At 40.2% G+C, this 25584-nt stretch overlaps 1 protein-coding gene across 24 annotated transcripts in view; it reads right to left on the bottom strand.

The window, feature by feature from the left end:
* Window positions 1-504: 504 nt before the first annotated feature.
* Window positions 505-25584, bottom strand: part of WDFY4 (WDFY family member 4) — a 129414-nt gene continuing 104334 nt past the window's right edge. For 23 of the 24 annotated variants that reach the window (XM_064430713.1, XM_064430707.1, XM_064430703.1 and 20 more), the window contains 11 exons: window positions 21562-21715; window positions 19846-19937; window positions 15123-15335; window positions 14459-14606; window positions 13857-14014; window positions 12117-12275; window positions 8125-8304; window positions 5038-5220; window positions 4338-4425; window positions 1966-2077; window positions 505-1018 (listed from right to left, as the gene is read on the bottom strand). In XM_064430713.1, coding sequence (XP_064286783.1) covers window positions 952-1018; window positions 1966-2077; window positions 4338-4425; window positions 5038-5220; window positions 8125-8304; window positions 12117-12275; window positions 13857-14014; window positions 14459-14606; window positions 15123-15335; window positions 19846-19937; window positions 21562-21715 — 1554 coding nt within the window. In that variant the 3' untranslated portion in view covers window positions 505-951. The remainder of the gene's footprint in view (window positions 1019-1965; window positions 2078-4337; window positions 4426-5037; window positions 5221-8124; window positions 8305-12116; window positions 12276-13856; window positions 14015-14458; window positions 14607-15122; window positions 15336-19845; window positions 19938-21561; window positions 21716-25584) is intronic. The other variant, XM_064430729.1, reaches the window with a different exon arrangement.

Raw genomic sequence — 25584 nt, 5'->3', positions numbered from 1 at the left:
TTTCAATTATGCTAAAATGTTAAAGAGGCTGATTTTTCACTGTTTTTCCATCCCCACTAGGGACACAAATGGCACTTGAATTTATTACACTGTAGTCTCAACCTTCATTTACTACAAATACTCTTTTACCAAAAAGAGAGATAGTAGAGGTAAATCCTGAAGTATTTCTAATATACTGAACTCCAGAGAGTATAAGGACAAGGTTAGAAAAAAGACAGAAAAGAAGGAAAATTAATGAATATGTTGACTGGCCATGTCAGATCTTTCTCCTCATCAATTCCATACATTTTGCCTGCCTTATTATAAAGTCAGAGATGGGAAACATTGCACCATAACACATGTTCACAATGGGGCTGGATAAAGGCACCAATGTCAGGATGGGAATTCCAAACTGCACTTTGCAAACAAAATAGCTTTTCAAAAGGCATGCATATATTTTTATGCAAAGCCAGGGAGAAGGGAAGAATAAGAATGGAGATGTTAATATTCTTCATGTCAGTGAAGAACAAAAAATACTGGGACATATTCACTTACTTGTTTGAAGCCTGAGTATTTTTTATCTCATTATATTAAAAATACAATATGTTATTATTAAGCTACACTTCTCTTTGCCATAATCAAGGCAGTTTTATTTGCTAAATAATATTTGTGAAATAAAATGTATTATGTCAAATTCAGTATCTAAAATAACATTTTAAATACAAAAGTTTTCCCAAGACAAATACTACAAAAATCTCATTGTCTGTGTGCATATCTGTCAGTTTCTCTCACAACTTTGGGGTCCAGTGTCTAATTTAAATTATGTTTGACTGCAGGGTCAGTCCAACAACTCCCTTAAGATTCAGTCCCCAACCAGAGGCTTCCAGCTTCTCTGCTTCTCTTATGCTCTGAAGGATAAATTTTCTCTCCATCCAAAGGGTTGAAAAACCAAGAAATCTTGACTGTTTCTTCCTACCCATCCACAGACCAGCAGTAGAGTCTTCCCCAGTCATCACCAACCAGGAGCTTGGAGAAATTTCTTGAGGAAGAGAGAAAAAGACAAAGAAAACCATGTTTAAGAAGAAGACACAAACAGGATCAAGGCTTTTCCTGTATGTGCAGCAATTAGGAGGATGCAATATCCAGGGGTGTACATTATCTTTAAAGTTGAAATTGAAGACCCATGTTAGAGAATATTCAGAGTTTGGTACTTCAAAGATTGAGCTTAGAATTGGATCCAAAATTTCCTAGAATTCAGTGGGTGAACTGGGGACAACTTAACCAGATCAGAAGCTCTCACCCTTCTCTGGGATTCTATCTGCTGTCCAGAATCAGAATTCAGACTTGTTAGCATGATGTCCTGGCTTCAGCCAATGAAATCTGCTGCATGCAGTGCCACCCACACTAATGAAAGTAACCCTCACCCTGAACGTTCCCCCTTTCAATGCACATCAACATCACACTAACTGCTCTAAAGCTGAGCATGCAGAACGCGGGAACATTTTATCAACTATCAAAATTTCAACACTTTCAGAAAAAGAGACAGTAAGTTTTTCACAGTACATTAAAACATCTTGGAGTAGGAGATAACAAATATTACAGCCAGTTGACTGTGGGAGGAGCTTCAGTAAACTAAAATACTGCTGCCTGTACAAACTGAGAGGAGTTGAACAACAATGTTGTCTTTTGGCCAAAAACTCCCTTTGTACATTTAAGGAGGTAGCATCTCCAACAACTCCTAGATAGGAGTTATTTCTGTGTTGAAGAGATGGTGTAGCAGCTACTAAGTTCTACAACTATTCTTGCCAAAAACTGCTATTGCTCCTGTCTTGTCTCCTACCTACCCAATGACTCCCCAACATCATTCATTAATGCAGCTCGCCAGGCTAGCTCCTTGAGGGGCTGCTTTTGGCTACAAGAGGTCCAACTGAGCTCTCAAAAGCCCCAGCCCAGCCCCAGAGCCCCTCTGCTGGGCAGTGGCCCTACCTGGACATGGCCAGCGCCGTCACCGCCGGGCTCGTCCTGCTCGCCTTGCCAGTCAGGGCAGTGCTGGGATTCAGCTCCCGGCAGAGAACAAGATGTTTTCCACACTTGTTACCTGTTGTGTGGTTTACAAATAAATATTTAGAAAGCGTCTAGGGGGCAGCACGGATGAGATTGTTATTATTTACGGTCAGCAAGTTGTTAAGTTGAGAACAAATATATTTAATCTTGGCCTGTGCTGTTGCAAAATAGGCCCATCCCAATTTAATTTGTGGCTATGATAGTTACATGTGCTGACGTGCGGCGGTATCAATTGTGTGCTAAATTGGATTTGTGTATTATTGCTTTCTAAATTGCATGCCTAGTTCAGCAAAATTGTTCATCAGTTTTCACTGGCTCTGTGCTTAATAAGATGCCCCACAATACTTTGCTGCCAGGATATAATACAGCCTATAATTGCCTAGTAAAAAGAAATTACATAAAGCCCTGGTATTATCAACTTATCTAAATCTGCTCATAACAAAACCAATAATTAAATGCTGTGGACATTTCACATACACACACATATATACACACACCTAACAACATAACTCAATCACAGTTACTCTGGTCTTTCTAATGACTGTGTTTTGTAATAATTTTATTTTCTTTAATGCACAGAATGAGATGTGGGAATATTTGGTCATTTCAAATAATTCTGTAGTCATCTGAATAGTTTAAGGGAGTATGACCCTGTTTTGATTACACCTTTCAATTCTTTATTAAAAAAATGCTGTTCCTGTATCCCTCTGAAAACACACAGCCTTATGCTCATGTGCAAACAGGTGTTGTCTCTACATATCACTGGATACGTGGGGTGGGCACAAATCTTTTATAGTCCTCTTGGACAAAAAAACACAAACAAGAGTGTTCTGCTGTGCTCCCATGGATGGCTTTTAAGTCCTCATTTAGAAAACTGCTTAAGATATTCATTTTACAAATAGCTAAAATGTCAATCTGTTCAAAAACATTCAAATGCAATTATGTCTGGAAAGAGCTGCCATGGGAAGTTATAGACAAGAACTTCAGAAATTCTTAAATAAAAGGAGACTTTTCTATTCTTTTCTATTCTTTTTACCTCTATAGGTAAAGAGAATCCACAAAATGACTACAGAATACCACAGGAATTTTGGAAAGAATGTTAAATCTTTTGCTTTGACTTATTGACAAAACAATCTTTGACTAGAGATGAGAGCAGACACAAATATGAAGTTACCACAGCCAGACTATCCCACATCTGGCATCTCAGGTGTTCTTACACCTTTCCTAGAAGCATCTGTCTCTGGCTACTCAGAGGCACGACAACGTGTTTGAGAAGCATCTGGTTAAGCCATTAAACATACAGAGGCATATTGGAAATATTTTCACACAACAATTTAAGCAATGCTGATGCCAAGTTCCATGAACAGCACTTCTGAAGATCTCTGTGGTAATGCCCAATTACTGTATAATATCTTTTTTGGGTTTTTTTGCAGATGTTACATCTATAGTTCTATATTTAAGCAAATTGTGTGCCTAAAATTGAAGTAATAGAGAATGTCTGTAATGAGGACCACAGCAAATAAGTGGAGTAAATGATACATAATAACATCACAGTCCCTTTCTCTTAGAAAAAGCACTGGGAAAAGAAGAAATCTGTGCTATTTAGGATGTGCCTTTAAAGATTTCTGGCAGGTTTCAGCTCCTGCATTTGTTGGAACAGAGAAGTGAGCTTGAGTTGTTTTTAGTTCCAGTCAGCACCATAGTCCCACCATCTCATTAACCTCAGCCCTGCCAGAACTCCATGGTATCAGCTTCAGCTGCACACAACCTTGAATAAACAGCTCCAAGCACTAGGGCCTGCTGCTGGCCTCCCACCAGTTTGAAGGACCTCTGACTTCTTTTAAGGTGGCAAAGACAGCAAACTTCTCTCTTTTGTGCCAGAGCAGGATCTGGCACTGCCCCCTCTGACGTGATGCCAGGATACATTAGTACAGGCCATCAGCAGAGGTGCCAAGGCAGTGGCCTTTCTGGAGCCAGGAATATTTCCAGCCATTGGCTTACAGGTTCATGCAGAAAGGTCTTCTGAGGTTGACAGAACCCACGGGGGAGCCTGTGAAAAAGCCCTCAGCTTCATCTGGGTGTGCCTGTGAGATGGCTGGCTCAGGTGTGCTCTCTGTCACCAGGGTGGGGCAGTTGCCACCCACCACTGTTGCTGGTCACAGTAAGACTGCACCAGTTGCCCACACCATCTCCCCTTCACACCATGGTGCTCGCACCCCCTCTTCCTCCTCACCACCAAGCAAGGCTCTCAGCACTGGGTCCCCCTGCATTTCCAGCCCACGCTGTGGTCATACCTGTGCTGCCTGGCTCTTCCATCACACCGCTCTGCGCTCTCAGTCCAGCACCTTGCTCGGGGGTATTGCTGTATTTGGTCTTCCACAGCTGTGCCATTGAGGGGGTAAAAATGGAAAAAGCATGGCTCGTAACAATGAGAGAAAGATTCAGCTCCTGCTTCCCAGCAAGGGGTTGGGAACTGGGCTTCTAACAGCAGGATTTCGCAGTTGTCTCCCTCTCAGTCACTGTGCTGCAGGGTGTCACACTGGAGGAATGCATGCAAGGAGCCGCTGGGGTTGCAAGGCTGACACACTATCCAAAATCCCAGTAACCCAGGAAGTTCACCTACCACACTGGAGGCAGAATCAGCAGTGAATTTCTACTCATGAGAAAGTAGGTCTTAATATACTGAACTGTGAACTCTCAGAAACCATATTCAAATGTTTCTGAGGAGTGATAGAATTGTTGCTTTCAGAATCACCCCAGAATGGAAAGGATATTTTCAAAATTCTTCCTGTATGGCAAGCAGTCCTCTTGTCAGAAGGATAAAAGTTGATAGGAAGCCAATATTTTATTCTGATTTTCATTTCTACCCTCTCCTGCACTGTTAAGAAAGTGGCATGGGCTTTTAACAGCTTTGTCCTTCCATTTAGAATACAAAATCTCTACCTCTGGTCTACAGTGACTGAGGATTCCTTTTCCTCTCTCCCATCCACCTACCCTCACCACTCCATCTGTGCTTCCTGTGATGATGATGCTGCGTGTGTCCCAGTCCATCACTTCAGCAAAGCAGCAGCAAGCAATGTGGCAGGTGGGGCTGCAGGCAGTGCTGGTGCTTGCAAGGAGCTGGCCATTGACTGTCCACAGGTACAGGTGAGATCCCGCACAAGAGACAATGTCACCCTGTAACACAGCAAGAGGCAGTGTCTCAAAGTCCTTCACTCATCCTCCACATAACTTTTAAATGCTGATTAGAAATTGCTGAACTGCTCTGATGTAAATTCTGGCCATTGTTTTTTCTACTGGGCAGAATATATAAAGCAGACAAAGTAAAAATGACTTTTTTTTTCTATTAAAATTCTGACATTTTTACATCACAGAAACCTGAAATATCTGTCTCAGATTTAGCAAGATAATGCAGAAAAAGAGTTTTTTCCCCACATTTTAAATGAAAATATTTAATGAAATGTTACCTTTCTGTTTTCTATAAAATCCAGGCTTTAAGTAAAAAAAGCAGACTGACAGTCTAACCCAGCTACCAGCAGGGACAGGGGCTGTTCACAAGCAGTGCCTAGCACGGGTTCTGGGCCAGAACCAGTGCTCTTATAAGTTTTACAAATAAGCATTCCCTGAAACAAGGACATGGTTTTCACTTGCTTAGCTACAAAGCCTTTGGTGATTTCACAATCCTCCTCTGCCCCTCACAGGGAGCTCACTGTCATCGCATTTCTACACCGTGTTCTGCATTTGACCAGTGACCAGCTGTGCATCCAGTGACCTGCACTTGGGATGCAGAAAACATCCTTTGCACCTCTCCCCTCCACTCCATGCAGGTGCAGCCTTACCAGAGGCTGCTTTTAAGGAGCAAATACACAGGTAAGTCCTTAGAGAAACATGAAAAATCAAGACCCAATGCTGCAATTATAAATGATCTAATCAAAAGTGCATTTTGATCAAGTTATTAATTGAAATTCTACATGACTTTTCTACTCTTGATCCATAGTTAGAATCAGCTAAATAGAACCTCAACAACAAAGTAATCTCATTCTGAGAAAGGACAGTGTGCCCTTAAATTAGCAGCATGCATCTGGTTTAAGTCAACTAACAGCTTACTTCACCCCTGCCTCATTTGGGGCCAGGGCTCTTCACACTGCTGGGCAGAATTCTGGAGATAAAAAATGATAGCATGTTCATAACAGAGCTGCCAATAATTCAAGAGATTAAATTTCAGCTACCTTATCTGCATGAGAGTACATGATGTCCAGGCATTTGGCAATAATCTACAGTGCTTTTCAAGTCTGGATCAGGGATTTCAAACTAACTGAAATAATTACAGCAAGCTTTTACAATCCTCCTTAGTTTATGAACTTTTTGGGACAGTTCTTATTTTGTGTCTACGCTACACAAATACCATGAAGTTTGGATCTATAGATGGCATTTCCAGATGCTCAAGCAACTCCAACAAACATGTAATGAAGAGCTATATAGGGTTCTTATTTCACTGTTTTTTTTTTTTTCCTTCAAAACTTTGCTTTGAACCATTCTGAATTTTTTCAGGAAAAAACCCTTGCTACCAATCCTGCAATTTTGTGTCAATCAAAACACTGTAGCACAATGGAAACACTTTGTTTCTATTTTCATGCAGCTTTACAAAATATATAGAGAAGAATTAAACAAAAATTACATTTCAGAATTAAGTGTTCTGTTTTGCTAATGTCAAAAAGAATTTTTTCATCCACAAGATACGGACCGTTTTTTTTCCTTGAAGCTTCAGTCATACTTTTCTATGGTTTTTTTCCTATATTAAGTGAACCTTTTGATATACTATTATCCAAACAGCTTAACCATTTGCACTGCAATAAAGTGGAGATCAGTCACCAGACTGTTCCTGGCACAGACTGTCTCAATTTTGGACAGTTCCAGGAGAGCAGATACGTGCAGAGGCTGCTGTGCTGGCAGAGAGAGAAATCTGTCCCCTTGGGATCTCGAGCAGCTCTGTGCCAGCTCTCCCCTTCATTTCTGAATGCTTGGCTCTGCTTCAGCTCACTTCATAAGGGACCACCAAGATACTCTGAACTGGCCTGCTGAGGCCACTGGCCACTTTACACTAACCAGGACTGCTGGGACTGGGAGCTGAGCTGGCACTGAACAGACAACTTAATTCCCACCCTCTATTTGCTAGCCATCAGACTGCATGGTTAATAAAGCTCTGATAGGAGATGACTGTTTGGCACAGACCAAGTAGAGAATATCTGCCTGGTTTCTTATTCCTATGACCTCAATTTTGCTTTTGTACACTATCCAGGACTGGATTCAACCTTGAATTGTCTGAGCAGCTGAAACCCTGTTCTACTATATTAGCAGAGAGAAAAAAAAAAAAAACAAAAAACAAAACAAACAAAAAAAACCAAACCAAACAAACAAACAACAAAAAAAACAAATATGAAAGCAACATTTTTGGGAGGTAAAAGGTTGGGAGAAAAAATCTTAATCAGAGTGTTTACAGTAAAATCCAACATATAATATTTTTCTATCAGCATGCATGCAATTCTAGCCAGGTACAGAATTCAACAGATTTATACCCACTGCTACCAGGAGCTCCCTGCACCTGGGAGTAGAAAGGAAAGGAAAAAGCCAACATATCACTGCAAATATGTAAGACAGTTTTCACCTGAGCTGGCAAACTGCAGTCTAACATGTCTTACCTGCATGAATGTGCAGCTCAGATGTGGTTCTGCTGCATGAATGTCAGCAGAAATTAATGAAATAACAAGGGCAACAAGGTTATGGGTGAGCCAAATCCAGGAGGTACTAGGGTAATGCTTCATGCTCCATAAAGTAAAAGTTGTTTAATCCTGCTATCTATCTATCCACAGATGCTTCTTAGCTACTTAGCTACTCAGTCTAAGATGTTGCTTTTAGTGCTCGCCTCTCATCATTAAGAACACTATTAGCAATCTCAGTAGAAAGAAAAAAAATCAATGTATCAGACTCTCAGGATGTTTTTATGTTGGGAAAAGCACCCATTACGTTATCATGAAATGTTCATGGATGCATCAGAGGAAAGATGATAAATGAAGATCTTACTGTTGAATTGTTGATGGCAACAGAACGGAGGCTTTCCTCGTGGGCAGGAAGCTGCTTTATGAACTTCAGCTGGTTCAGGTCCCAGATGATGCAGGTTCTGTCATCGGAGCCACTCACAAAGATGCTGTAGGTTACACATGCAGCAAGGCAGGTCACTGCCTGAGTGTGTCCATACAGAGCCTGGTGGGGAAAAATCAACCAACAGACCAGAGCAGATGGAGGGTGATTTACTGGGGATCCACGGTCCTGCCGCATTTGCTTAGTAAGAACAAGCAACCTAGTCATTCTTTGGAGAACTGAAGAGGGAATGAGGGGGAAATACCAAAGGATATTACACAGAAGCATCCTTGTCCTCAACTCATAGTTGAAGAAAGCTGAGGGTCCAAGAGGTTATGACTTGCCCAAATTACACAGTGATTCAGGCCCCTTGGCCTACTCCTCAGACTGCAAGACAGTGCTTTGTGCTCAGCAAGAAAAAAGTAATTTTTCACTTCAGTCCATGCAATTTTAGCTAAAATTTACAGTTGGAAAATTTTCAATATTTAAAAAACTTTTTGAAATACAATTTATCAAGATGCAATTCAGTAATCTTCTGAGTCTTATCTTTCTGTGTATCTGAACAAGTATTAATACATGTCTAATATTGTTTAAGAGGAGAAACAGCATTTATGGAGAATTTGGAGAATTCTTGCTTTAAATCCATGTAGGAATTCCTTTCATTTTCATCTTCACACAACATTCTTTTTGTTGTTGTTGTTTTATAGGTTCAGAGACATAAGGAGTGCTCAGTTAAACTTAGCTTTATTTAAACAGTTTTTTTAAAAATAAACATGTTTTAGGCGATTTAACAACACAGATAGAAGGCATGGATTAAAGTATGCTGCTAAAAATTGTTTTATTCAGTGTTCTCAAGTGACAGCAGTGTAGACTTCTGCTACATAACCACAGTAAATGACAGCAAAACCTGTAGGGCAACAGAGAAAAAGTCCTTCACAGCCTTCCTAAAAAGCCTTTCAGGGCTTGTTTTTTTTGCTGCCTTACTGTGAAAAATCAGACCCACCAGTTTTATTTTTTGGTTTTCAAAGGAAATGCATATTGCTTGCTGGCTTTTTTTTATTACATTATTAGCACATTTCTAGATTCTATCTCAGTTCAGCTCTGGACACACCTCGCACTCTTTCCCAGCACGTGAGTATGAGACTGAACTCTTGCTGGCTAACACGTGCTCCCACTTGCCAAGGTCACCAGGACAACAACAATCAAACTTTAATCCACTGTGAAGAAGCTGAGTTGCAGCAGGCTCTGTATTACTGAAGGTGACCCACAACTGTGAGGGATGACTTTCAGCTTGAGACTTATTCCATTCACAAGAACTGTCAGCTATAAATACTGGCACAAAATTAAGTCTCTAACTGTGGTTTTTTGAGGTCAGAAATACTCTCACATAAACATGGAAAAGAAGGCTCAGTGATAGCTTTGGACTGGCTGTAGAACATGTTTTTACAAAGGACTGGGCATAATCAAGTGCCTACACTTGAGAACTGTACAAGACTGCTGCAAAAAAGGCTGGGACAAGACTGGTTCAAGGGCTCAAAATTCCCTCTCTCCAAAGCATAAAAGAAAACATATTCTGTGTGAAAGCATCCAAACTGCTAAATCAAGCTAAGCTAAGCTCCTGCAGGAGTTTCACTAAAACATTTTTTCTCTTTTATTTTAATCCATGAAGATCCTACTTGGCAGTGAAACACTTTAAATACAAGCTGAGTGTGGAAGAGATGGATAGACCTGCACACAATTACAATATCATCTTCAACCCAGCAATCTCAATGCACATTCATGAAAAAAGTCTCATGCATTTGACTCCCTACATCTTTTCATTATCATTCTGCAAAGATTGACAGGTTTTTCCTTAATGGGAAATATCCTGCAGCATATTTGCATAAAGATCTCAAGGCCTCTTTCCAAGGTATTTTAACAAATATCAAAAGACAAAAAAGAAAGCCAGCTTCACTGCAAGGCTGTTCAGTCCATGAAAGCTTAAACCAAGTTTGACCATTCAACTTAATTAGCTGACAAGGACCCAGACACATTACAGATATGCTCCACACCTTCCTGAGAGGTCTGTGAGGCAGAGAGCACACCTTGCTCAAGTGTTTTGTTTGGCCCAGAAATTCTGGCAACTGGATCGCGCAGATCCCTGTGCTAGTAAATTGCAAGGATCAATACCGAGGCAATTATTTTCAATCTTTAGTGTTCCACAAAACTGTGGAAGCAGATCCCACTAGAGAGGCAAAAGCTACTTTTTTTGCAGAAATATAGTTTCTGTACTTTACTACATTCCAAACCAGAATGTGTCAGTCCCATGAGACAGCTGGTAAGTGAATAGCATCCACTTTATAGCACATAAGCTGTTCTTAAGCAAAGCTCACTCTCTCAGGAATTTTTTTTGTTCAGCAGAAAAAGCAGCCGCCATGAAACAGTGAATTACAGGAAAGTAGAAAGTAATTCACTGGAAGACATTTAGAACCATAGTTCAAGTTTACATCCAGTCCAGACAGTCATAAAAAGGAAAAAAAAAAACTCTGCTGGCAAAATAAAGAAAAAATACAAAATTTGTCATTGCATGATCTCATACCACTTTGTGGATTTTGGATAATACCAAATTAATCACAGCGGAACACATCAGCAAAGCTGATTTTAGATTGTTAAAGAGAAAGACATTATAATCCAGATAAAAGACAGCCTTCTTTGGTTGCCTGAAACTCAGACTGATCCCCTAGCTGGTATTGTTTAGATGCTGATGAAAATTATTGCTTATTCTTTTCTCTACTGATATTTCTTATATTTCTATGTTTATGTCCTCCTTTGGAATAATAACTAGTTGGATTAAAAGGCCATTAGATCTTGTCTCATATTTCTTTCTACAGAATTAAACATCATAAACCTCAAAAGAGAGGCTGCTCTAAAACAGTTTCCCCCACTAATTTCAACACAAATTCCAACAGGAATTTCTGATAAAACAAGATCTAAATACTTCTTTGGCATTCCAGCAGACAATGAAGTTTTCACTTCATTTAACGACACGTAAAATATGTTTTGGCTTAATGTAGGAAGAACACTGAAATATTATCTGAATACCCCTCCAGAACAAACAAACAGAAGAAGCTTCTAACACTTGGGAACCTTGGTGATCAATGTCTTTGTCTGCCTAAAAACAGCAGAGTTTTTAAATCAAGAGTATCTTAATTTCTTTAGGGAAGAAAGGCCCCATGCTACCTTCCAGATATGATAGCAGTGTATTCTAGTTTTACTTGTAAAGCTGAGAACTCACCATAGCTGAACCACACAAATCTTACATGAGAATTCAATTTTGTAAATGAAATAGCATGTCTACATGTTGGTGACTATAGATGAACTCTAAATCAACAAGGTGGATTAGACCACTTCAAGGTTTTGAATAATGAGGACAAAAACTATAGCATTCTTATTGGATGCATTCCTCCCTCACAGAGTGACAAATAAACCTTTTATGTTCTGAATTCAGGCTGAGAAAAAAGAATCAACAGCTTTGCCTGGCTGAGCCTTCATCTCCACCAGTTAAGTTTGTGGGATGTTTTAGAGATCCTGTCCATTGCTGTAGCAGCTCAGAACAAATTATAAGCATCTCTAGGTGATATTTGTTTTTAAAAATAACCCGAGGGCTGCACTTCAAGAGAGGAAAATACACCTTATCTTCATTATTTCTTTTATGATTATGAACTTTGAAAATGCTACTAGAGGGAAAAAATCCACCAAGTGGCACTCATAGCTATGAGCTGTTGGTATAGGCATATTATCAGCTCCTGCCTCCTGTCACATGATACTGTTTATTATTGTTTTTTTCCTGTCTTCTTATTCAACAAAGGTGATTCTTCTGACAATCATCTGAGAGATAAAAACCTTATCTACTGGGTTTCATCAAGTTTCTTTAGCAGAAAAGCCACAGTACTTACCTGTCTCAGGTTTAGACATTTCACTTTGTCCTTGACCAGGGAGAATTCCCAGACACACACAACTGAGCTTGTTCCAGATGTGATGATGGTAGTTGCTGAAGGACACACTGCACAGAGGCACTTTCCCCAGTCTGCCATGCACTCAAATGTAGTCACATTCTGTACAAGAATGCATCTTTAAGTCAAATTCTCATTGAGTGATACTATGTATTTATTATTACCAAATGACAGATTCAATTTTCAAAACGGACCTTCCATATTTTAAATCTAAGGAAGAAAAGCTCATCATAACCAGTCTCTGTGTGAGCACAGCTGTGAACAGATGGACCTCCACAGGCTGTGGCTGCATGGAGCTGTGCCATCTTCCAGGGACCAAACAGGAATGCTGAACAAAGCTCAGGATGTCATGTCTTAGGAGATCTGGGTCCTGACTCCTTTTGTGCCACACTTCCTACACAGCTTCAGGAAAGCTCATTTTGCCAACAATATTGTAACAGAAGGTAAACATTCCAGTAGATTGAAAAGAAGTCTCAGGCTGTGATGGCCACTGCCAACAGAGTACTGCCAGGCCCTCAAACCCTGCCTTATTTGGATTGAAAAGCCAGAAGACAAAACACTAAATTCCATTCTGTGCTCTGTTAGCAGCACCCAAATCAGTCTAAAGCAGTGTCAGATCTATTACACACTGCTACAATCACTGCACAAGCATCCTCCTGCACATTCTGCATTCTCCCCCACACAACTGGGACAACATTCAGGTGCCAACGATTCTGGTGGAGTTGGACAGCACAGCTACAAAACCCCTGCCACAGACAGAACAAACCTTTACCTGCTTACAACAAGGACTAAGGTTTCTCATATGCTCATGTCCACTGGCACTGCTAACCCAGAGAAAACTCAAGTTGGACTCCCAAGTATTACTCACAATGTCTGTGTAATCAGCTCACTATGCTCAGAATTACCCTGAGTTTTGAAGTGACAAACTGAATAATTGATGCCTGCAGCAACACTATGAACTGCTAAGCACTGATTTTATTGGACAGGGTGCAGAAATTAAAATATATCTCATGGCTTTTTCATTTCCATTGACTTTGGGTATGTCTGTGAAAACAAAACAAATGCCACTTGCACAAATATCCAAGTCAGTATCCTGCTGAATTACATCCTATGCTATTCTGGTAACTAAGCTAACTCAGAATTCTTTGCATAGCATTGTCCCAAATACATCCAAAAATCAGTGTATTTATGGCAGAGGAAGAAACTAGATCTGTCAAGTGTCCTAACAAGCCATGTGATGATATAGACCATTTATTTTTAACAGCAAAAAATTAAGAGTATTAACTTCATTATTTTGAATGAATGCACTGGGCTATGCTGGAGCCAGAGGGGAATTGACAGATGGTTCTGTCTTAATTCCAGCAGAAATTTCTGCACAATGAAATTTCTAATCAGTGACCAGGAGACCTTGTGTTGTCCTTATGACCTATGGACAACACAATCACTGGATGGAAAACTTGAGATAATTTAGAGGCGAATGCCATGTTTTTAAGCAGTTTAAAATAATTTTACACTATCTTGGATATCCAGCTTGAGATTCCCCAAGGAGGTTGACTGTGAGAAAGTCCTGTACAGCATCCCCTGAAATCAGCTCCCCAACAGCCTCTGAAATGGGTGCCCAAACCAGTCAAAGATCACAACATAAAACTAATTTCTTGAATTCTTAGAGTTTTTCTTATTTACCTTCTCAGATCCATAGGTGCCAAAGCAGCAGGTGAAGTCCTCAAATCCCCAGCAGAATGTTTTACTCCAAAGAGGAGGAATCAAAACCTTATTTTTTTCGACAGCCAGAATGCCTTTCTCTGTATGAACAATGTGCCCAATAGCTCCCTTGGGATAGTCTGGCAAAACAGAGAAAATATTTAATTCTGTGGGGTTTAGAGCAGTTATGTTAACTTTTCTCCTTGCACAGCTTGTGTGGTGAGGCTGGCAAGTCTCACATATGGGCTCAGTGCTGTGGCCAGGCCCTCAGACAGAAATCCACTCTGAAAGTGAGATTCCACACACAGTAGTGGAAACACTCCTCTCCAGTGGACAGCAAAAATGCATGTGGAGAGGATGACTTAAAAAAAAAATTGTTCCAAACTCTACAATAGAAGTTTGAAGTTTTCAGTACCCACTCCTAATACAAGGATACAAAAATCACAATTGACAGGAGGGATCTTGATTGAACCAACCCATACAAAGCTGTGAGACTAATTTTGTGATCTTGAAAATCCAGATTCATGCTATCCAAAAACTGTGTACTTGTTAGCTCAGAAAATGGAACACAGTCCCTGCAGCACCTTTTATAGTAACTGGTGAGAGCTTCAGGTTTTGCAGACTGCTCACAGGAGGAGGAAGAATTCCACTTGAGTGAAAGAACAGCCCAGTCTCTCTCCCTGCTGAACTTTTCCCTTGAGCATTCCTAGATGGATGTGGTTTTGTGAAGAGCTAGAACAAAGGAATATAATTGAAAAATAAATCTCTATTTGCAAGACCATGCAGGAGAAACACCTGCTTAAATCCTTAATCACAGACTCCAGGACCACCAAACCTCTTGATTAAAATAAAATCTTACACATACTACATTTTCATCAGACTACATCCCTCCCTCAGAGAGACGGAAAGTTAATCCCAACAATTCTGGACAAGAAAGAAAACACAGGTGAGACTTTGAGCTGGATTTAATTGACTATACCCATTCCCAGACTAGTGACTACTTGTGTGACTGTACTGAAGGAGCAGAGCCCAGAGGTGATGCTGCAGCTCTATGGGACACAACAAGAGCAGCATGGCTAGAAAGTGGGGGTGCATACTGATGTAGTACACAGTCTGGAAAAGCCTACAGCTCATCTTTCATCAGATTTACATCAGATGGTGTTTCTGATTTAAGTTACTGTTACTGGTTTGCGGTAAAAATACTGTAAGATCAAGATTATGTTCTCTACTCTCATGATAAAGTGGTACCTGCTTTGGTATCTGTCCAAAGTTGCTGATAAATCCCAGGATAGTGCCCTTAATCAGAGGATCTTTAATGTTGTTGAGGTCCATCTTGTCTCCATAGAAGTAAGGGTGGTAGGTGTTAACTGCCTCCACTGCAGCTGAGCCATGCTGCTTGTGGCCAAAGATAAGGTCTATCCAGCGATGAAGGTGGGCACTGACATAGTCACTTTCCAGTGCCTGGAACCAAAACAAAATGACTTAATTTGCCAGACTGTGTCCATTACAAATGTATTGCTGCTTCCCAATCCTTGATGGAGACAAATTCTCTGCAAGTCATCACACTTTCAGTTTCTCCAGTATCACCATTCTCAGCACAATTTCATAAAACACTAAGAGACTAAACTAGACCCCCACAGGAAACAGAAGGACAGGGTGCCACATGTTTGACTCAACAGACACCAGCACCAATATCCTCAGAGGCAACACAGGTAGGTTCCACAAAACAAAATTAAAGCATTCCACAGATCTTGGCACCCACAGTGATTGGCACATGGATTAACAGGACCAGAATAAACAATTACTACTGAAGAAGACTGGAAGAGATGCTACAAGGTAATATATCCACGTAAATGTGAGCTCCATAAAGAGCTCAATGCAATCACAGAGGAAAACTTGATCTTGGAAGACCCAGACAGCAAGTTCATAAGCAGGGGACACAAGTTCAAGCTGAACCTGTGCCCAGCACCAGTTTAGCCAGTCTTTCCTGTGAGGCTTCACTAAATACTACTGCTGCTGCCATCACCTGCCTCACCAAACTTTTGTGCGTTCCCAGACAGCCTTGCCCAATGATTCAAGCAGCACTGTCAAGCATTATTAAAAGCACTTTTCTATCTCCGAATCATTTGACTGAGTAATCCCTGATGTTCAGTGAAAGGTCTTCCAAGCAGACCAGCCCACCCAAAGCACAGCAGAAATAAACAAACTAATGGGATCCAGAACAATGGCTCATTTCACAGAGCAGGCAGTTGCCCAGTGCAGCTGGTGTAAATGACCGTGCCCACAGCTATAACGATCACAGGGCAGCTCACAGCACAACCACAGTGTACAATCTGTCCCTGGACAGACTCAGAACTCATTAATAAAAGCAGTTAGTCCATGAATTACAAACTGTAAATTTTGACTGGCATTCCTGCCAAAGCAAAACAAAGCAACTAACAAAGCTGTAACTGTGCAGCCTCTCAGAATTTCACTGAGCACTATGGCAAGCCCAGCCAAGGAGGGAGAACTTGTGGTTTAGGGAAGAAGCAAATACATTTATTTAGTGGACTAGATTCCTAACTTATTAAGCATGAAAAAGGAAGCTGTTCAGAGTTTTATGTCAAGAATAATTATTTGCTCTCATATTGTTGAAAGCAATTGTCAAACCTCAGAACAGTGTCAGCCTCAATCTGTTTTATGCACCAAACTCATTGTGAAGCCTCCTAAAAATGACCACAATACCAGTAATTAGTACCCTCCAGCCTTGTGGATATCATCAGAGGAGACAGAAACCTTCATGTTTCAGAATTCAAGATCTCTGACTCTTCACTTCAGGGTTAGACAGTCTCCCAGACAGGTTAATTAAGATTTCTTGCAGTCCCCTGTGTAGTACCTACTATCAACTATGGTTGAAGAGACAATATTGCAGTGACTGTACAGGAAATCTGATCAGGAGGACTGGCAAATTATTAGCACAATTCTATAAACATGATCTTTCATTTGCTAAGCTGTTCCTATTTGAGATTTAAATTAATTTATCAGCTGTGCCAATGTTATTAAATTGTACAGCCCCGTGGAAGCAGTTCTGTAGACAAATGGAAAAGAACACCCAGTATCCACATTAAATGCACTCTGGGGGCTTTTCTTCCAACTAAATCCAGATTGCTCCTGCTGGCTGAATGCTACCAACATCTGGAGCACACAACTGGAGTGCAGCTTTTCTTTCATTTCATCCAAAACAAATCTAGTTCACACAATCTGAGATCATTCTGCAGTGACACCAAACCAAGCTATGCAGTGATGACTGTAGTTTGATTTGCAAAGTGCACCATTACTCTAAAGCACAAGGCAAAAGCAGATTTTTCCATTTCATCCAAGTGCCTTTGGAGTGTTCACCATTAGACAAGCAGTAAGGAGCTCAGCAGCTTACACTCCAAACAACCACAATAGAATAGATGTCTCCCTGTGTTTTTATTTTAAAAGCATCAGTGTAAAATTGCAGCATCTTTCAGTCATACATGGCTTTGTTCTGAAGCACAGCTGGTAGGGAAGGACAGTGTTGCCTTTCCCTTCTTTGGGGAACTGGAAAACAGAGAGTGAGCAACTTGGAAAGACCACAAGACAGAGCAGCAAAAGGAACCAGACGGCCCCACAACCTCCACGCCTTCCATGGAGCCAATGAGGAATATGAGGGTGCTGTTGCATATTTGACCTCAATGGCCAAAACCAATTTGCAATAGTTAGGAGATGGGGCATTCATTGGATTCAATTCTTCATTTTAGCAAACACTGTACTTCCAGCAGCATGTCTACTGTGCACACAAAGCTTAGATGAGGATCTCCTTCCTCCTAGTAACTGTGGTTATGGGCACTGACAAAAGCTCAGACCTCTCTTCCATTCCACCAGCTTTCGGTGTGAACAGAGCTCTGAACCTCTAAGTCATTCTCTACACAACTTCAAAGATGTCTGTCTCAGTAATACCTATTACTGTGTATGTACAGGAAATGACACATTCTGAACATGGCTTTTAATCTCCATTTCAGTTCTTTAGCAAAAAAAACCCCAAACCTTGGGAGATAACTGCATTTTCAAAATTATTTAAGATAAAATTTTTAGTAGGTTACCCATAACAAGAGTTATCCATTTCAAAATAGGTAAAGCAAGATAGAAATTTAACTTACTTTAAATATTTTTTAGCATTATTCTTCTGACACAGATTCTAAGTGAAGAGTTCAGGTCATAAATTCAAAATAGAAACTAAAGAGAGCCTCTTAATCTCTTAAATGAAAAGATGAAATATCTCACTGTATAATCAACAGTCACACTATATAAACAACAGTCATAAAAAAACCCCAAAAAACAAAAAAAAACCACCAAAAAACCAGAGGCAGGGTTACTGCACAAAAAAATGTAAGCAAGTGCAGGCTCAGATCATATCCCTGTTCACCAACTGGAGTAACCTGAGCATGTGTGAATGAAACCAGAGTTGAACTGACTCTCTCATACTCAGTCATTCACAAGCCAAAGCGTTTGTGGCACCAGGAACCTTCCAGTACCTGAAGGAAGGCCTATAGAAAGCCAGAGAGGAACTTTTCACAAGGGAATGTAGTGACAGGAAAAAGGGGAATGGCTTTAAACAGAGAGGGTAGATTTACATTAGATATTGGGAAGGGATTGCCCACTGTGAGAGTGGGCTTAGAATTTAGAACAGGTTGCCCAGAGAAAGTTGGGGATGCCCCATTCCTGAAAATATTCAAGGTCAGGTTGGATGGGGCTTTGAGCAACCTCATCTAGTGAAAGGTGTCCTTGCCCACTGCAGATGGGCTGGAACTAGGAGATCTTTAAGGTCCTTTCCAACCCAAACCATTTTATGATTCTATGAAAGTAATGGTAACTTAGGTGGAGCATTGTTGCTGCTACTAATGAAGATAAGTGAAGTATTTACAAAATATGAGTATGACCCTGGTTTTGTTGAAAAGAAGTAGTAGTTAGGGTAGTAAGGAGGTCAGAGGATTTAACCTAGCACTTGGAGAGGTCAGCTGAAGAGAGGCTTATTTGGAGATACCAAAATAGAAAAGATGGTTGTATGCCCAGGTTTGGACATAATAACCTACAAAGTGATTATCGAGAGGGAAAGTTGAAATCCCAAGGGCAGGACCTACAGAGCAGAGGTGAGAAAAACCCATGAGGCAAAAACTGAAGCAACATGACAAACCGGGGTAATGTAATGCCTTGAAAATCATGGACTGTTTGTTTAGCCCCACCAATGGAAACAAATTCATCCCAGCTGTACACAGCAACAGTCTGTGTGCACTCACACGTGCAGCTCACCCTTAGAAATCTGATGGGGTAATGCAGGAGCACTAGAGAGACTTGCACCAAGATATTATGCTGCAAAGTCTGAGTTCAATGCAACAATCTTCGTACAGAATTGCACTTGCATTCACTTTTATGTAGCAGATGACACCACATGGAAGACTTTCTAACTATTAATAGATAGCACTAATTGCAGTAAGTCTCAGGACCTTAGAGCTATTTGCTTTCAGATTGCCAAGGCTGACTCCATTAAGGGCAGAGAATTACATTAGGTTTCCCCCATCCCAACCCCCAAAAATAAAAAAGAACCTTTAGTTCTGGCATGACTCAGAGATGGAAATAAATAATTTAAATAAACACACAGTTTGTTAGCAACATGGAACTGTATGCATATAAATTCCTGTGCATTATATTATGTTCTCTTACACTTGTGGGCTGAGATATGTTCATGCCCAAACGTACATGTAATCCACATCTGGTCTGGAAAGTTTGCCTTGATTGAAGGTAAATTGTTAGGCAAAGAAATGGACATGCAAAGTTCAGAACCAACACAAACTTCACAAAGGCAGGATGCATTCGGATCCAACATTTTTATTTGTGACTTTGGTCTTCAGAGCTTCATTTTCAGTGGGACCCAGACAGCATTTTGTCACAAATCTTTATATTCACTGACCTGTCTGTGCAGAAAAATGAATTTATGGGGGTCCCCATCTGCCCAAGGAGGAAGCTGCACGTCTCCCAGCACTGTTCCATCCTGCATGCAGCCTGCAGGAATTACAAAGGGAGAATCCAAAATAAGAATCAGACACATTGAAAATAGGAACAACTTTACTAAAATACTGAAGTGAAAGGAAATTGAGGTGATTTTCCCACATGCAGTTTCAGATTAGTGAAATTTAAATTTCACTAATTTAAACTTGAAAAACATCAAATTTAGTGCCATAGAAGACTGAAGAACTGGTGTTCCGGGATTTCTGATCCAGTGATAAAGCAGTGAGAAGATATTCTAGTAATTGTCACTAACACAGTAAAAATATGCATGTCTTCAGCACAAGCCTCTTTAGTACAGAATGCAAACACAGACAAGACAAATGTGTTTGCACAACTTTCTTTTTATACATAATCCTGCAGGTCTTACTGCCAAATATTCCGACCAAAGCAGCCACCGAGAGGGATTTTGTTCTCAAGTCCTTTGCAACCTGATTCCTTTCAGAAGGTGAGCATATGTTCTTAATTCAGAGCACAGTGTTGTGCAACTGGATGAATTCAAATCTAAATTGAGGTTCAGCTCTGGGACCACAAGTTTCCATACAGTTTAGCAGACCTCAACAGATTCAGGTCCTTTGCTTTGCCTATTTTAAAATCTTCCTGTATATTTGCTCTCTACTGGCAAGATTCTGGTGCCCTTTGGGTCCCCACACTCCATTCTTGTATCTTGATTTCAGCAGGTTTTGTTTCTTGGCCTCCTCTCAGGAGGAAACTACCCTAATTCTTTCTTATCTTTCAACAAACTTCTAACAGCTTTTTTTCCTTGTTCTTACACAGAAATATAAGCATTACTATCTTTAGCATGCCTCATCTCACTGATTCCTAAAATACAATTATAGCTAGATTTCAATGGGTTAAGTTGCCTTTGTTGTCACAAATTCAGGATGATTCTTCAGGTATTTTTCCTCTGCCTTAATTGTTAACCAGCCAGTGTCTATTAAAGAAAGCAGCTTTGCATTGCAAATGGTGTGAAAGTCCTGTAAAGTGAAGTGAGCCAGGACTGCCATGCCTATTTCTGAATAGTGTTTTTTCTGGATTCAATCTGAGCCTTCATTATGGATGCAGAAAGGCCTAGAGACAGTGTACATTCAGAGGGCATTGTGATGGTGCTTGAGGACAGGGAAAATGTATCAAGTTCATGTAAGCTGTGCAGAACCTTTGAAGATGAGAATAGGGACATTTGGAAACTAATCACCTTGTGATTTCACGCAGATTAAAAAATAAAACAACAAAACCACCTTTCACCAACACCATTTAACAACTGACACATCTCCAAAAGAAGAATACATTTTCAATAGTTACAAAAATATGATAATACAAGCCAAAGTTTCAAAAGCAGTCAACTAGATTGGTTATATAAAACTCCTCTTTTTGTGACAAAACATGAAATTCTTTTGCACAGAAATTAATAGGAACTACTTGCTTCTTTTTCTGGGCTAGAAACTTGGTTCTTCTGACACAATTCAGTTTCAGAAGCTTGTATTCTTGCAGTGTTATTTGAATAAAAATTGATCTCCTGGTTAGAAAGATTCATCCACATAGTCCAGAGACCAACTCTCAACATATGATCTGGATCTTTGCTTTTGGTAGGAGGAACACTTATGTCCCTTCTAGAACTTACCAAGTTCAAAGTGATTTGCATTGGTCAGGAACTCTGGCAAGTAAAAGAATTCAGGGGTGAGCTCCCTGACGTCACTCATGTTGTCCCTTGATGCTGATTCCCACGTGCTCTTGACACTGTGAAACATCCTGTCTGCAACATCAAAACTCCCACCCTGTGAAATGGAGACAGACAAAAGGACTTCAGTGTGAGTATTCTGTTACATTAAAAGCATCTTAGCCAATTTGGCAATGCCCCTTATCAGATGATTGATAAGGGGATGTCTCAAGATCTGTCCCAGCTCCATACACTAGGAGCTCTCTTAGTCCTGATTTGTAGGTATGTGTGTTGAGAGGCCATAAAGCTTGGAGTCTTAGCACAGCCTGCAATAACAGAGGCAAGCAGGAGCCATCATGAGCAGCTTGAGAATATCCCCATGCCTGTTTTTAATGCTTCTGAAAGCAATTAATTTATTTCATCCCAGAGTGGTTTGCAATGGACCACTTCAGCTGTGACCCAAACAGTTGTGAACAATCTCATATGCAATTCTCCTGTGAAAAAAATTCTTGGAGAAGGGGAGATTACCACTGAAGTAACATTAATTAGATCCAGGAAAACAGGAAAGACCCAGTGTGCAGAGACTGGTCATTCTGTATGGGCAGGAAGGACAGCATAAAGAGGAGAGAGAAAAAGAATTTCTGGGGCCTGAGCTGAACTGGTAAGCAATGAAGGAGATAAAAAACTACCTCACATCTTGAGAATATTCAAATAAGTTTAGATTAATGAGAGTCAAACACTAGACAAAAGTGGCCTTAGTATACCAGGACATCATTCTAAACTAAGGCCTCAAGGAGAAATTAAAATAAAAGTCACTTACTGAATGAAGGATATATGCCTTCTAATAAAACCATTTTTCCTACAGAATTTCCTGATGGGATTTCAGATACTGTATGTATTCGGATACTGTAAAGGTTTACCTTTACATATGGAACCCTACATGGAATATGGAAGAATTTAATGTAACATAAAATTTCTATAATGGAAATATACCAAATAAAAATCAGTTTTTGGAGACCATCTGAATAAGTTTGTCAGAAAGACCAAACTATTTTAGAGGAAAGCTGACTTTTTACCTGTATTAAAGTGACAGAATTGAATTGTTTCTCGATACCTAGTTCAGGTGCTGGCAGCAGTGCTCCCAGGCCAATATAGAGATTTCTCATTGGGGTTAATTAATTTGGATTATACATCATGGGACATAACTCTACAGCCCACTGCCACTCAAGAGAGATTGTTAGAGATGGAATGAGTACTTTATGTAACTCTGCAATACAGTGAACATGTGTGAATGATTGCTCATCCTCAGCCATTCAATCCTCAAAGCTGCTAGGCAAAGAGCACAAACCAGTGGGATTGTATAATGAAGACACTAAAACACACATGAGGTGCAAGAGTCAATCTGTTTAAGATATGAGATGCAGTCAGGCTCTGTCTAAGGCTGACCTCTTGGGAAAACAAAACCTTCAGTTGATTTATTCTCTGCCTGTAGACTGTTGCATGTGCCAGATGAGGAGGATGCTGTACTTCTGCACAGTAACAACCAGCTGAAGTTTTGACTTGCAATCTCTTATATAGGCAAACAACATTTAAGCAGTGAGGATGGGATCCTGCTCCCACGGATCAGATGAACCCCAGCAGCAGTTCCCACATGGGTTTCTGATGCTAAGAACCACTGCCCTTTTGGCTCCCCCTGAGTACTTGCACACTTAGTTTGCAACTCCTTTAGATCTGCTCTGCACAGTCTGGCAACTGCAAGTCAAGAAGTAATTTTTGCCACATCTCTTTTTAGGGAGAAAATACTTTCGTGGATAAGTTATCAGAAGACAGTAGTCAATAAACCCCAAGTGCTGAAGCCTCATTTCTTGCCTGTCTTTTGAGATAGACTCACACCAAAACTTAACACAGATTCCAGATGGAAAGATCCCACCCCTCTTTCCCCTAAGGTGAATTCTGGTCAGGCTTCTGGTCCAGCCTCATCTCTAAATGACAGCATAGTTCTGCTTTAGCTCCTCATCTTTCTTGCTTATACCAGTGACAATTGTGAAGCCTTCCCACACCCATTCAAGGGACAGAGTGAAAAAGTGGCTAATCACATGAGCAAGCCTATCTGGAGTTAATCTGATGCACAAGGTCATCTTGCTCTTGATCATTATTAGGCAGGGACCCTTGGAGTCAAATTCAAATTGAAATTAAAACAGAGTAGAAGGAGGACTATAAATAAATCAACAGCTAACAAGTATCTCATTGAAGCATATTAAAGGGCTTTGTATATTTAATCTGCACACAGTGTGCTGTGTCTGGTGGTGATTGATGCTTTTTCATCTTTTTTTGCAGTTTTATGAGAGCTGGTGGTAATCTCCTGAGAAACAATATGATTTGTAATAAAAAGATTACCTGTATTAAATAAAAATAATATATACATAGGAAATGCTGTTAGCGCGACAAATCTGGTTAAAGATATTACCACCACGAAAAAATGTGATTTTTTCCCTGGCTGTCTAATTCATTTTAGGGAAAAGTAATATCTTTAAAACTTAAGCCTGTATTATTTATAAAGGAAGCAATAACTGATTTTCCCATTTCCTATATTAATAAATTTATTTGCATATATTTATATCAGAATTAATGAGTTTTCTCTGTGTGAATGCAAAAACTGCACTGAAAGGGAAAAAGAGAATCAAGAATTGCTTTATGCTTTTAGATTGCAAGACAACGAACTCTTATGACTTTTCTACAGCTAGACACAGTAAGTCTGTTTTCTTTCCTTTCAGTAGAGGCCTTACTGCCATGAAAAATACTGGAAAAATATGCTTTTTAAAACTATAGTCCAGCAGTAAGCTGGACAAAGCAAGTAGGCAAAATGGTCTCTAGAGATAAGTCAGAACTTCACAAATTTGTAACACTAAGCATCCATCACTTTGGTGGTGCTCTAGACCCAAAGACATCAGTGTTTCTAAGAGTTCCTTATAGAGATGCAAAGACTTACAAGATGCCCAGAGATGCTAAGAAGTTGTTCCCTGCTGGCAGTGACTGCTCGAGGGTCAGTAACACCATGAAGAGTAAAGACCCTGCTCTCTATAAGTACTTTTGAGAGGGAAATGCCAGGAAAAGTCAACCTGATTGCTGAAATGCAAGAGTGGGATAAGAATAAAAGGGGATTAAAGAGTTGAATTGATCAAAAGCAAATCTCAATATTGAGGGCAGGTCCTAGAAAGCCTTTCCAATAAGGACACTAAACATGGAAACCTTACTGCTCTTTTGTGGTGCTGAGACCAATTCTTGAAAAGAAAAAGAATCCCAGGAGGTACCAACCAACACCTGTTTGATAAGCCAATTTTTCCTCTATTCCAGAACAATATGCACAGCACATACAAACTTTTCTCCAGAGTCAGATTCCAATACACTTTAAAAAAAAGTGAAATAAGGTTTCTCCTGTACAGTCCCACTACTGAAGGCAATACTTCCTCACTTCAATATTTCTGTGGTCAGGTGCAAATCAACTGTTTGACTTGGGAGACAAAATGTTATGCCAACATCAATTTTTCACAGACAGTGCACCCAAATTGTTGCATGTCATTGTCATGTATTCAGACTGTCCATTTGCAGATATAAATGTAGCTTTTTCACTTTTTAAGATGCTGAGAAGCTTTCACAGCTCCCAAAGGCAGCAGCACCCTTCCAAGAGCTTAAGTGTGGGACTTCTCTTTTTGCAACCTGACATTGACTTGATCATACAGTTCTCAGATCTGCTGTTTTCCTGAAAGCATCTCACAGTTAGCAATTCCTAAGCTCTCACAGAACCAGTCACCTGGGGAACATGACAACACTGAGCTCAGCTGAACGTGCATCAACATAAAAACAAAAGAATAAGAACAGAAGGAGTTCAACAGTTTCTTTTAGTGGGTCCACACCCAGTGCATTTTTTGCGTGTTTCAGATCTCAGTAGCCTTTGAAGAAAATTATGCTCACAAAACTGTTGGTTAC

This window comes from Passer domesticus, chromosome 8 (genome assembly GCF_036417665.1).
Source record: "Passer domesticus isolate bPasDom1 chromosome 8, bPasDom1.hap1, whole genome shotgun sequence".
NCBI classification, from domain to species: domain Eukaryota; kingdom Metazoa; phylum Chordata; class Aves; order Passeriformes; family Passeridae; genus Passer; species Passer domesticus.
Note: the sequence above shows the minus strand (reverse complement) of the source record. Positions and strands in the feature narration are given on the sequence as shown.